Source organism: Mandrillus leucophaeus, unplaced genomic scaffold (assembly GCF_000951045.1).
Source record: "Mandrillus leucophaeus isolate KB7577 unplaced genomic scaffold, Mleu.le_1.0 Scaffold2, whole genome shotgun sequence".
In the NCBI taxonomy this organism is placed as follows: domain Eukaryota; kingdom Metazoa; phylum Chordata; class Mammalia; order Primates; family Cercopithecidae; genus Mandrillus; species Mandrillus leucophaeus.
Window position 1 is genome coordinate 236,484 of NW_012102031.1, and position 13,481 is coordinate 249,964.

At 54.8% G+C, this 13,481-nt stretch overlaps 2 protein-coding genes across 2 annotated transcripts in view; one reads left to right on the forward strand and one right to left on the reverse strand.

Moving 5' to 3' along the window:
- The first annotated feature begins 461 nt into the window (after positions 1-461).
- The window catches only part of TCF20 (transcription factor 20 (AR1)), a 134,609-nt gene continuing 121,589 nt past the window's right edge, over positions 462-13,481 (forward strand). Inside the window, exon 1 of the mRNA XM_011978737.1 lies at positions 462-556. The gene's annotated coding sequence lies outside the window, so the exon portion shown is untranslated. The remainder of the gene's footprint in view (positions 557-13,481) is intronic.
- LOC105539004 overlaps positions 10,055-13,481 on the reverse strand; it is a 61,246-nt gene continuing 57,819 nt past the window's right edge. The window contains exons 5-8 of the mRNA XM_011979112.1: positions 13,262-13,479; positions 11,923-12,104; positions 11,590-11,717; positions 10,055-10,444 (exon numbers count right to left, since the gene is read on the reverse strand). Of these exons, the coding sequence (XP_011834502.1) occupies positions 10,055-10,444; positions 11,590-11,717; positions 11,923-12,104; positions 13,262-13,479 (918 nt within the window). The remainder of the gene's footprint in view (positions 10,445-11,589; positions 11,718-11,922; positions 12,105-13,261; positions 13,480-13,481) is intronic.

Genomic DNA, 13,481 nt, shown 5'->3' on the forward strand with positions numbered 1-13,481 from the left:
GTCGCACTTGCCTCTACCCCACAGTCTCCAAGCACAGCAGTGAGCTGCGGTTCTCACCTGTGGTGGGCGTTGGCCCCTTTTAAGCCATTCACTCTGGGGCCAATTATAAATAGACACATAATCACCCCTATCTATAGAGATAAGACATACTCTTCAGATGAGCCCGCCCCTCCCCTGCCCCCCTCCACGCTGGCACGCGCTCTCCGCAGTTGAAGGCGACGGAGGGATCGGGTGCTCCCCTCCCTCCTCCATCCATCCATCCCTCCTCCCTGCTGCTCCTCCATCTCCACCCTGCAGAGGTGAGATCGGCAGGGGCCGTGATGTCAGAGGCTCAGCTGATGTCACCGCCCCGGCCCTGTGACTTCACTTGCCGGCTTGGGCAGGAGGAGCCGCGAGGAGGCTGAGAGCCGAGAAACTGCCCCCCTTTCCTTTTTCTTCTCCTTTTTTTCCTTTCCCCTCCTCCCCCGCCTCCGCTCAGGAGTTGTTTTCCTCCCCGGTGGTCGCCGGGCTGGCAGGGGGTCTGGGGCAAGGGCCAGGGAAGGATGCGGCTGCAAAGGTAACGGTGTGCGCGATGCCTCTTCCGCGGTCGTGAAAGTTTGCTCTGGCGTGCGAGGCGTGCCCGCCGGGTGCTCCGCCGCACCGCGCTGCCCTGGCCCGAGGCTCCCCGGGGGCGGGCAGGAGCCGCGCCGGGCCAGGGCAGGGCTGGGCAGGGGCCTCCCGGGCGGCCTTTACTGCCTTGTCCCCATCAAAGGCCGCAGCTGCTCGAGTGGCGGCTGTAGCTTTGAAACTGCCATAAAGAGCGATGGAGGGCGGGGAGGCGGGGGATGTTCAGAGCAGTGCCCAGGAGGGTGGCCGGGAGAGGAGGGGCCCGAGGGGGCTGCTCGGGGAGCGCGGCAGCAGCAGGGGCGTGAAGGGCAGGGCCCCGGGTCACAGTCCCAGGGGCCGAATGCCCGCCCCCGTCCCTTCTAGTCCAGATGCAGCCGCCCTGCGTGGCCAGCCTGGGTGTGAGGGTGCAGAGCGGCGGGGGGCGGGGGCTGGCTGCTCCCTCTGCCCCCCTCCACTATTTCCAAGCATGTTCTTCCACCTCCAGCAGGCCATTTGTCAGCGGTGATGCGGGACAAAGGAGGGGCAGTGGGTGGTCTGCTGCGAGTTGGGCGATGGGCACGGAGCGAGGGCCGAGAGAAACGCCAACAATGAAGAGGCAGATCGAGGGCTTTGCTCATTCAGGCTGTCGAGGGAGCCGTCATTTTGTGTTAGCGTGTGTGTGTCTGAGGTGGGAGGAGGAAGAGAGCGGAGAATGACAGGAGAAGGATTATGACATTGTGTTGTCTCTGTTTGTGGTAAATGCAAATTTGGCACCAGTGGTTTCCCGGGAAAAGCAGCAGCAAGTAACCCAGGCCGAGGCCCTGGCCCAGACCCACGGAGGGAGTCCGTGTGGGGCAGCATGGGGCTTTATTTGGCCCTCCCTTTTTTTCTATTTGGCGTGTGCGTCTTCCATTTATTTTACAGTGAAGAGCTGGAGACAGACAGGCCGGCAAGGCAGGAGAAGCCGGCCCCCTCCTCCCAGGCATGGCAGCCCCTCCTCAGCTCACCCCAGAGGAGAACTGGGCAGCTCTCCCAACCCCTAGGCACTGTCCCAGCTCCCTGACCTCCCTCCCAGGTCTCTGCCCCAGCCAGAGTCACGGTTCTGTCGTTCTCTTAACCTGGGCAGCCTGAGTCTCTGAAGGCTACTTCTGCCCGCAGCTGCTTCCCAAGCGTAACCAGAGACGGAGAACCTGGGACGGAGGCTGGGATGGGGCTTTGCAGAATGAAGGCCAGGGCCGGGCACTCCCCCGGCTACAGTGCTGGCCTGGAGGTTGGCGAACAGCTCTGCAGCCAGGGGCTGTTGGCACAGCCTCCTGGACTTTGACTCCTCTGACAGGCCCATGAGGGCAAGGGAGCTTGAGCCTGCCCTGGGCCGGGAAGCGGCCATGGTACAAGTCTCTGCGCTGCCACAGGGCTCAGACAGGTGCAGTGACATGGACGCAGGTGGTCAGTGTGTTTACAGCAGGCCTCCAGAGAATGTGTGGTGGAGTGAGTTTTACCAGGGCCAGGCCGTAGCTCAGGCCCCAGCAGAGACTGTGTGTTCTAAGCTGAGAAGCCAGGGCAGGAACCATCTACAGGTGGAGGGTCAGGGGAAGGCTGTGGCTCTCCTTCCAGTCTCCCTTTCCCTGGAGCTGGTCCCTCACCTGACCTCACCATCTTCTCTTTTCTGGTCAAGTCTTCTGGTCTCAATTCACTTCCTCCAGGAAGCTTTCCCTGTCCTCCTCTCAGGTGGACTTCGGTCCTGTGCCTGGCCCACTTTCTGTGCCCTCTCACAGTCCTGACCACACAGAGGTGGGTCTGTCTCCCTGTTAGGCCTTTGGGTGCAGAGCTTGGGTGACCATCCTTGGGTACAGGGACATTTAAGGCCTCCCCTCTGCACTCCTGGCACCTGCCCAGAGCTGGGCATAGAGGAGCCCTGTGCCTAGAGCTCAGAGGAGCAGACCCAGACTCAGATTCCCCCAGGAAGTGGGACCACCAGGATGGAACAGCTGCCCTCTCCCCATGTCCTAGATGGTGTGATGGGCTCACTTCCTTTGGGCAAACTCACCCCAAGGGGGTTTTTTCCCCACAGAAATCTTTTCCCTGAGTTCCCCTGTGAATTCTGACAGGGAAATCAAGAGAGGCTTCACAGAGGAGGTGGCATTTGAAGGCCTTGAATAGTGAGTAGGAGTTTGCCATGCTAAGGCAGGAGAGGGTGTATCATCAGAGGGAAGTGCAAGAACAGCGCATCCAGGGTGTAAGAGGTGGGTTGCACTGTGTGGCTGAAGCCGTTGGAAGGGACCAGTGGGGAGAGGCGGTGACAGTGGAAGTGGGACCCTTGTTTTGCTGGCTGGGGGAGCCACTTCTGGAGGAAGGGAGAACTTGACCTGATGACACTGCCACATGGACACCACATGGCGAGTACTGCAAACTCGCCTTCTGGATGTGCCTGTGTCTTAGCACTTTGGACCTGTTTTCAGGTTCTTGCAAAGCTGGCTTGTTCTAGCTGCTCCCAAGTCAGCCTCTCTCAGGCTGCCTTGTGCTGGGATTCCCAGATGGCCTCAGACTTGAATTTAAGGACCAACTTGAGTCTTCTTTTAATTCGGAGTCTCAGGACCAGCCCAGGCCACATTCTGAGCTGGAACCAACTTGGAGGGGAAGCAGTTTGGACGCCGATCAAGGGGTGAAGGGTTCAGGAGCAGCTCCTCCTGCCTGGGACCCTGAGATGGCTGGAGGCTCCTGTGGGAGACTGGGGTGGCTAGTCCCCCAGACCTATCCCCAACTGAGATGGCAGCACAGAGGGGTGGCCAACATCCTGGGGCCAGACTGCCTGGGTTCAATCCTGGCTCTGCCATTTCCTAGCTGTGTGGCTTCAAGGAAGTTACCTGCCCTCTCTGAGTCTTTGTGTTCTTGGGCAACAATAATACCTACATCACAGGGCTGAGGTGAGGATTATATGAGATCATTCTCACAAAGCAGCCATCCAGAGCCTGGCTCCCAGGGGGCACTGAATAATTGTTAGCTTAAAAAAAGACAGCTCCAGAGAGTGAAGGCTCTAGCACCTAGTATCTGGGGGCTAATCACTCAATCCATCTGAGCCTCAGTTTCCCTAGTTGTAAAATGGAGGTGGTCATCATGTCTGGTAATAATAGCCAAGGCCTAGGAGCACTGACTGTGAGATCTGCAGGCTGTGTTCTAGTTGCCTAACTATGTATTAGCTTAATAGTCTCTCCCCACTCTGAGCCACATGTGGGGGCACAGCAGGGCCCAGGGCAGCCTAGAAACTAAAAGTGTGCAGGGAAGAGCCCCAGAGATTTGGTATTTTCTGGGTGAAGCTAAACCAGCCCCCTTGCTTAGCAAAGGCAAGAACAGAGGGAAGTGGATGGCTGGACTGTGAGGCATGGAGACCACAAAGGCCCACCCACCACTGTAAATGAGCTGCCTGGGGCTGGACGCCCCTCATACATGGCAGAGTCACCTACACACCATGGGGCCTTGAACGAGTCATGATCACCATCCTGGACTTTGATTTCCCTAACTGTGTGAGGCGGACTTGGGTCTGTTCACCTCTCAGGTCTGCCACTGCTCTAAGGGGCTGTGATTCTCTTGTTGCTTTGATTTTCTTGGAAGGTTTCCATGTAGGTAGTGACTTGGGCGGTATCATCTGCCCATTGATTTTTCCAGAAAGGATGCTTTCTTCCCTCCCACTCTGCACTCAGCCCACAGATAAGTGACCTCTTGCCTAGCTTTCCCATTTCTCCTCCTGTCCCCGCTAGTAACTCACCTGGTCTGGGCTGGGGAACCGAGAGGGCCCAGCCCAGTAGCAGCTCCCCAGAGGGCGCATGAGCCCATAGACACCACCCCCCATCCCCTGTGAGGAGCACCTGGGAAGGTGTCTACGGGGCTGGGGAGCCACATCCAGCCCACACCTGGCTTTGTGAGCCTGATTACCACGGAGTCCCCCAGTGGCTCATTCACTCTCCCTCCTCCCCTCAGCAGAAGCTTTGGGATTCAACAGGTGCGGCTTACTCCTTGCTCCGCTGTGGCTGCTGGGTGACTGCAGGCACCACACCTCCCTGAGCCAGTCTGCTCACAGGGTGAATGATCCCACCTCATGGGGCGCCTGAGGCTGGAATGACGGCAACTTCACTTAGAGGCACGGTCACTGATTGAGCCCTGTGTGCCTGCAGCCCTCGGTGGGGGGGGGGGGGTGATGTTAATGTCCCCATTCTACAGGTGAAAAGGCTGAGGCTGCAGGACCTTAGGGAGCTTGCTGTAGGTCACATCGCCCTCTGTCCTTCCTTTCTTATATTTATTGAGACGTAGTCGCTCTGTTGCCCAGGCTAGAGTGCAGCAGCACAATCCCTGCTCACTGCAACCTTCACCTCCCAGGTGCAAGTGATTCTCCAGACTCAGCCTCCCAAGTAGCTGGGATTACAGGCGCGTGCCACAGGCCCGGCTAATTTTTTGTATTTATAGTAGAGATGGGGGTTCACCATGTTGGCCAGGCTGGTCTCAACTCCTGACCTCAGGTGATCCACCCGCCTCGGCCTCCCAAAGTGCTGGGATTACAGGTGTGAGCCACCGCACCTGGTCCTTCCTTTCTTTTTAACACCCACCTACTACCAAGAAGGCACGGAGGCAGATGATGCTGGGAGCCCGTCTAAGGCAGGACGGGTAAAGGAAGCCTAGAGAGCCCTAGGGGAGGAGGCTGGGGAGGCACAAAACTTGTAAAGGGGTGGTTACCATGCATGTCTGTCATTATTTGCCCACAGAGGGATATACTGATCATGGGAATAATGGTCGTCAGGTGGGCAGGGGAAGGGGTGCCCTGCGCCATCATGGCTCCTGAAGAAGATACAGTCGTGGTTCCCTCTTCCCAAGATGTTTCTGCTCACCTTTGCTCAGGACATGAGGTTGCTTAAGGGCAATGTGTGGGTTCAGAGCCGGCCTCTGCACTCACCTGCATTAGATCTCAGGCTAATTCTTTATTGCTCTGAGCCTCAGTGTCCATGCCTGTACATGGGGATGGTCACTGTACTCACAGTGTTGTGAGGATGGTGTGGGTGAACGCAGGTAATGCACTTAGCACCATGCCCAGCTGGTGGGCGAGCTCTAGGAACGTTCTCTGTTGTCATCCTCTTGAATCAGCCTTGCCTCTCCTGAGCATTCCCTCAGCACCTGCTATAAGTCAGCGCCAAGCCGAGGGAGCCTCCTCCTGTGCCCTGGGCTAAGCCGCCAGCCTCGGGGCCTGGGAGCTGAGCGTCTGGATCTGCCGCGCAGGGGGAACAGCCTCTGAGAATTGGTGTGTTGGCTCCCACTGCTGGCGTGACAGACATCCTGAGGAAATATGTCACTTTACAGTAGTTTTCAAAGAAATGTCTAGAAAGCTCTATTAACCCTATGGGGGCCATTCATAGCCTGGACTTTTGTTAGGTCCTAGTCTGAGTTTTGTTTTGATTTGCTGAGGACCCGCCCTCTCCTGGGCCTCAGTTTCCTCATCTGTAAAGCAGCAGCTACCCAGCTCAGAGGGCTGCCTATGTCAGATGAGACTGCTCCTGTGAAACATGCTTTGTAACCTCGAGAGCACCTTACAGAGCTTTCGGTTCTGTTTCTGGTCATTCACCTGACGGCTATGGGCAGATGCCTGGGCAGGGTCATACTGTGTGCCCAGGCTGGGTGTGCGCAGCAGTGGGATGCCAGCTTGGCTCTCAAGGGCTCCCTGAGTTGTGGCCTCGCTAAAACCCTTGAACTTTGTAATTTCTAGAGAATGTGGAAGGCTTCACAGGCAGCCTTGCTCCTTCACAGGGAAATGCTGATAAGCATATTGCCTGGTCACTGGTTTATCCCACGTATGTTTTTGGAGCAGCTCCTTGTGCTGGGCACTGGCCTGGCTGATGGGGATGAAGCTGAAGACCAGAGGTCAGCCTTGCCTTTGAGAGCTTGGTCTAGGAGGAGGGATATGGAAACTCGCATTCAAAACCCTGATGACTGAGGTTCAGGGTGACATGACACAGGGCCTGCACTTCTCAGAAGAGGCTCAGCCACAGGGCAGGATCGCGTCTAAATGCATATTGGCTTGTGTCCTCTGCTCAGAATCCTTCATCATCTCCTCTTTTTGCCCAGGGATAAAGTCGCAAAGCCCTGTGGCCTGTACTGTCCTGCTCCAGCTACATCTCCAGCTTTCTCATTTCACTTAAATTACCCTGCAGGCCCTGGTGCCCTTCCTGGAAGTCTACCTGCTCCCTCCTACCACAGGGCCTTTGCCCATGCCATGCCCTCTGCCTGGAGCTCTCCTCCGACTTCACCATGTGGTTACTTCCTATTTGTCTTTCAGGTCTCAGCTCAAATGTCCTAGATCCCCAAGGCTCAGGGTCCCTGTTGTACACCTGCTGTGCTCCTGTCACACTTTCTTACTAATTTGTATCATGGCTGTTATCAGATGATTATGTGATGATTCTTTTTCTAACCGCTGCATGGCACCATAAGCTTCATGACCACAGGGACCCTTGGGATCAATGCTTGCCATAAGGGCTATCAATGTTTGTTGAATGAATGAGTAAGTGTTAAGGTAAGAGTGTGGAGGAGGTGGCATTTGAGTAAGACTTGAAAGAGGGTATAATTTCAATCTGTAGGGAGGAGGGAAGGGCATTCCTGCTGCAGGGAGCAGAAAGGCACAGGACAGGAAGCCAGCTTGTCTAGTTAGGCGGAGAGGCAGAATGAGACCTGGGAGAGGTCTGGAGAAGCAAGCCGAGCCAGATAGGGCTTTGTATTCCAGGCTGATAGGAATAAACTTGAATGATGAAGCCACTCGACCCACTGACAGACTTCTGAGCCGGGGGAGCAAAGTCAAAACTGGCTTTGGATAACTGTAATGAATCCGCCACTGGGATGGGTGGGCAGGGCAAAGTGGCTCCAGTTAAGAGGACCAGTTAAGAGTTGGAGAATCCACGGCTCCTGCTGCTTTCTGCTCCCCTGGAATCAAATGTTGATTTGGCAGTTATCCCCGAGAGCTTGCAGGGAGATGCAGGGCAGTGATGAGGAACCTCACACGGCGTGGCTGCTTCCAGAAGACAATCGCCTTGGTGGCAGGGCAGCTATTCCCGAGTCACTAGAGGGAGAGACGGAGTTGATTGAGCATTGGCATCTGCGTTTCTTGGCTTTTCCTGTTGAGAAGGCAGCATCCAGCTCTGCATCCCTGCACCTGTGTCCTGGTGCCTTCTATTAATAAGTGGTCCAGGAATCTTGATGCTGAAGGACCAATCTGTGGCAGAAGATGAGCAGAAACATTTCTGTCAAATGCCCAGCAAACAAGACTTCATGCCTCTGTGGGGAGCCAGCAGATAAGAGTCAGGACTCTCGAGGACCTGAGGACAAATCCCAGCACCATCACTTAGCAGCTGTGCACCTTCAGGCATCTTCTAAGTGACTCTGGGCTTTCATGTCTTCAGTGGTGAAAAATGGAGGCTGCCCTGGTGCCATGAAGGCTAAGGTTAAGTGACATATATGGATCCCCAAGCACGGGGAACACTGGAGGCTCAGGAAGTAGTGGCCGTTATCATGGCTGCGTTTTTCTCCATGGTTTGAATTCTTAGCAGGAAGCTTGGGTTTCAGGCTTAAAAATGAAGAGCATGTCAACAAAACAGGATGGAACAAAGTCTTTTCCCAGCATGCCTCAGCATGTGGCACTGCCTTCCCGTGGAGCCCAGACAATGATATGGCTAAAAGTCTTGAGCATTCAGGCAGAAATAATCCCAAAGGAAAGGAACTTCTTATTGTCATCTTGTGACAAAGCGACGCAGGGGCCCTGCAGCCTGTCAGATTCAGCTCTGCCCCCTCCAAACTGCTCTGTGCCTCAGTTTCCTCATCTGCAAAATGAGGCAAGAACAGTACCCACTTTATAGGGTTGTTGCAAGGATTAAGCAAGTTACTGCAGGAAAAGCGCTTAGAGCATGCCTTTGTCACTGCGACTGTCAGATCATTTCATATTCAGGTTAACTCTTTGTAGTCCCGAGTAACTCTGTAGGGGCTTTGGAGAGAAGTCTGAGTTCAAGTCGTAGTCTCTTCCTAGCTGTGTGACCTGGGCAAGTCTCTTAACCTCTGTGTGCACCCATTTCCTGCTCTGTACAATGAACAGGACAATCCCTGCCTCACGGGTTTGTTGTGAGGAGTGAATGGGATCCCTCAAGTAAGGGCGAGGACCCCCCCTGAGGCAGGCAGCTCACTTGGCCCCTCGCAGCCCAGTTTACAGCTGAAGGAATTGGATGATTTAAAGACACACACTGGTGAGACCAGGCTGGCCCCAGCTCCGTGACCGGCCCAGTGAGAGTCCAGCCACTAGGGGCAGTGAGTGCCGGGCAGGTGGGTGTGATCTGTGCGCCCGGGGCTGCACGGGCTTCCCGTTTCTTGGCCTCTCCTCAGGTGTCGGCTCTCTGCTCACCTGTGGGGACGATGTGTCAGTCGATTCACAGCAGCTGCTGCTTGTTGGCCAGACCGTGGTCTTCCCAGCGTGGGGTCTGAGAGTCTGAGGCCCCCACCTGCCCCAGCTGCCCAGTGTCCAGTGCTTAATATATGACTGTGGGAGAGGCTGGTGCTGCCCACGCCATCCTCTTACATTCCTTCCCTATTGGCCTGCAGACTTTTGGTCCCACTGACTGTCTTTCCAGTGTTTGCTGAGTGCTGGGAAGCCTGGTGGTTAAGAGTGCAGCCTCTGAAGACCTGGGTTCAAATACCAGCTCAGCCTCTTCCAAGCTGTGTGACTTGGGATAAGTTAAACTCTTTGCACCTCCGTAGCCCCATCTGTAAAATAGGAGTGATAACAGTACCAAACTCATTAGACTGCTGCAAATATGAAGAACTGGGATGACAAAGGGAAATCTGCATAGTGCCTGGTTCATAGTAAGCCTGGATTCCTCTGGGTTGTATCATCCTCACTAACATCATTTTAATGGACATGGTGCCCTACCCTGCACAGGATGCCGGAGACCCGAGAGAAGCAGAGGTGTCTCTGCCCTGCATATGTTCACAGTCCAGGGGGAGAGATGGATGCATCCCAGATTAGGATGCCACACTTCTATCCTGGAGGGCAGAGTGAGGGGCAAACCTGGAGAGCAGAAGTTTCTGTGGGACCCCGTGAAACAAAGCCATGCCAAACATGTCAATGCTACAAGGCCCTGCAGGATCCCACCCTTGCCCAACCCTGCAGCTTCATCTTTTTCCCCTGCACTGGGCACAGTCCTCCTGGGCACAGCGGGTGGCTCTCGCCCATACCCCTATGTCTCGGTATTCTTTGGTCCTCTGTTTTGAAGCCCTCCCTACCACCATAGCTTTAGAGCCTCCTCTGACTTTGCACCAGAAAGAACTGTTCTGAGCCCCCATGCTCCCTCCATGTGGGCTCAGAGACTTGCACAAAGCAGGGGCTCCTGTGGAATGAGGGCACAGAATGAGGGCGTGCCCACAGAGGCTCTCCACCCCTGCTGTTTGTACACTCTCAGTATCCTTGTGCTTTGCAAGGGGACAGTGCGTGGCTTGGGGACAGGCACAGCAGGAGGCTGTGGGGAGTTTCCCGCTCTGTTAGCCAGAGGCTTTTGTAGGTTGCCTCCTGGAAGACTGCAGATGCAGCCCTGAGCTTGTGAGCAGGAATTCCAGGCCTCCCTCTTGGTGTGATTGAGTTAGCAGGCGGCCCCTCCCAAGAGGAAGGAGAGCTGGAGCTTGGTGAAGGATAAAGGTGAGGGCTGTGTGTCTGCTCACCAGAGCTGGCAAGTGAGGAAGGACATCCGCCTGCTCTGAAGGCACCCCGGCTCACTTTGCGCAAGTCACTGATCTGCCGAGCAGGGCCAGTCTCCTCAATCAATCCACGCTGACAGATGGTAGTGGAATCAGTGACCTAGAGGCAGAAGGCTCCATTTGTAATCCTGGAGTGGCCCAGGCGCCTGGAGGAGGGCAGAGGAGTTTGTAATAAAAGGAGTGATACAGTGTTTCCAAAAGCCATCTTTGAGCCAGAGGAAGAGGCAAAGGATTAATTTTGTTTATAGAATTGATACACTGATTCAGTTCAATGAGTAATTTTTGAGTGGACTGGGTCAGGAGGGAGGGGGAAGAATCTGGTCTACTGTTTTTTTGTTTGTTTGTTTTTTACTGTTCCTTCCTTAAAGAGCTCCCAGTGTGGTAGGAAAAACAGGATCCATGCATTTGAGACAATGAGAGAACAACAGAAAACACTAATGTGATTTCAGAGGGAGGGGCTCTCAGTTATTGAGTGCCTGCCACTGTGCAATCTTGGGCAGCAACTTAACTCTTTGAGCCTCAGTCTACTCAAGTGTCCTATTGTATCCATATAGAACATGCAGCTAGTGTTAACAGTGCCTGGTACTACACTGAATTTTTTTTTTTTTTTTTTTTTGAGACAGAGTTTTGCTCTTGTCGCCCAGCCTGGAGTGCAATGGCGCAATCTCAGCTCACTGCAACCTTCGCCTCCCAGGTTCAGGCGATTCTGCTGCCTCAGCCTCCCAAGTAGCTGGGATTACAGGCACCCACCACCACACCCGGCTAATTTTTGTATTTTTAGTAGAGACAAGGTTTCACCATGTTGGCCAGGCTGGTCTTGAACTCCTGACCTCAGGTGATCCACCCGCCTCGGCCTCCCAAAGTACTGGGATTATAGGCGTTAGTCAATGTGCCCAGCCTATGCAGCTCTCTTGAGAGTCCCACAACACCTTATGAGTGAGGTAATTTTTTTAAAAAAATTTATTTTTCTTTTAAGTAAATACAGATGGGGGGAGTCTCACTGTGTTGCTCAGGTTGGTCTTGAACTCCTGGCCTCAAGCAATCCTCATACCTCAGCTTCCCAAAGTGCTGGGATTATAGGTGTGAGCCACCACACCCAGTCCGGTGACATAATATTATCATTTTATAGCTGAGGAAACCAAAGGGGGAAGTGACTTGTCCAAGGCCACACAGTGCAAGCGTAACCTACGTCTTCCTGTTGGCTATGATGCCCATATACGTTCTTTTTCCAAATGGTACCAAAAGAGAAAGCGGCAGGCTTTCAGGGATAAAGAGGCCCAGCTGGCCTGGTCCTAGGACTGGAGAAGTTTCCAGGTGGAGGTCATCAGGGCAATGTTCTGGCAGGGTCTGAAAGGGCAGGGAGGGGGCTGCATGGTTATAAGAGGCAGGAGCTGACAAGAGGCTGGACTCCGGTTACCCGTCTGCATTCTTTATTCCTTCCCTTTCGAATGAGGCTCTGCGACAGATTGTCACCATCCCCACGGCCCTGCATCTGAGACGCAAGTGAGCTTACGAGGAAGGGAAAGAATGGAGGAATGATGGGGCAGGCGACTCTAAGGAAAAGCGATTCACCTTTCTTCATGAATTCTCTCCAGAAATTGAGGGTGCCCCCAACACCAGTCTTCAGGAAGCTCCCCTGCATTCTCCTATTTTTGTCCAGAAAACACAGCCCTGTGCTGAGCGCCTCTTCCACCTTTCCCTTTACAGCCCTGACCCCAGGAGAAGCCAGGTACTGGTCTTTTAAGTCTTGAGGCCTGAGAATTTGAAAATGAAACTCAGAAGAACAATGGGAACAATCAAAGGGCAGGGCCTCGTGGCTTGTTCAGCTCTGCCCCGGAAGAGCCTGGCATGCAGGAGGTGTTGGGGAATCAAGTCCCCAGGAATAGTCCTGACCTGCTTTGGAGCCAGCCCCCACTTTGGGAGACTGGACAGACGCCAAAAGAAATCACTGTCTTCCCCAAGGACATGTTCCTGCCAAGGGGCCCAGGACCGCCTCGGGCCTTTCTGGGACCCTGGGACCCTCCTTGGATAGCCTGAGAAAAGGCTAAGCATTAACATCTCTGGCTAGGTGGGGTGAAAGGTCAAAAAGTAAAACCAGGCCCGCTGGGGAGCTGTGTACCTCAAATATATGGAAATCTGGGTTCCAGACCACCCCTGGTTCCTGTCAATCCCCATCTGCTGCTGGAAGCACTTTTCCAATCCCAACTGACTTGCAGGTTGGGTTGTTTCAGGAGAGGAAGCCACATACTCCCCTAACATCTAGGACAGACGGGAGCCTAATTTAGAATCGGCAATTTTAGCCAACATTAGGGACATCTAATCCAAACTTTCCTCACCCACAGGAAACTGAGGCCCAAAGTGGGGAGAAAATTTGGCCAGGTCAAAGGTCAGGGGCAGGATCACAAATTCTCAACGTATCCTACCCTTGCTGGCCTTGTCACTTTTGATGGCCCTGGGGGCGCCAACATCTACACCGTAGTTGCTCTACAATTGCGATTTTCTTTATAAAGAAGTCAAGCCCTTTCTTTGCTCTAGAAACACATCAGGTTTGCAAAGGAAGGCTGGGAACAGGCTGAGGCCTTGGCACCGCAAATCCTCCGCCTTATCGGCAAATTAATTCGGGACCCTGGGCGCAGTCAGCCTGGCATTGCAGCTTTTTAATGCAGCAGCAGAAGGCAACTGGAGCGTCCATTTTACAGGTGAGGTATGTGGGCCTCCCTCCTCGCGTTTTCCGCGGTGGAAACTGAGGCTCTGAGAGGACCCAAGCCGTTCCTCCACGGACACCCGGCGCCCATGGGCGGGGACTGCCAGGGACCCAGGCGGGACCAGCTAGGCCTTGGGCTGGCCCCGGTCCAGAGGGCTATTGGTGGGCAGGAGCCGCCCCCAAGCCCTCCCCGACTAAACAGGTCACCGAGAGGAGGCCGGGCCCTTGCCCGCGGGCTTCCCGGGCCGCGAGAGGCGCAATTCTGGCATTGGAGGCTCCAGGGAACTCCAGAAATCCCAGAGAGATTCCGGGCCACCAACTCCCCAGAAAGTTGGCTCGCGGCCACCCCCAAGACGGCCCTGAGGCGCGGGCCAAGATGGTACTGGGCGGACGGCGTACTGCGCCCAGCGGCCGCGGAGGAGAACCT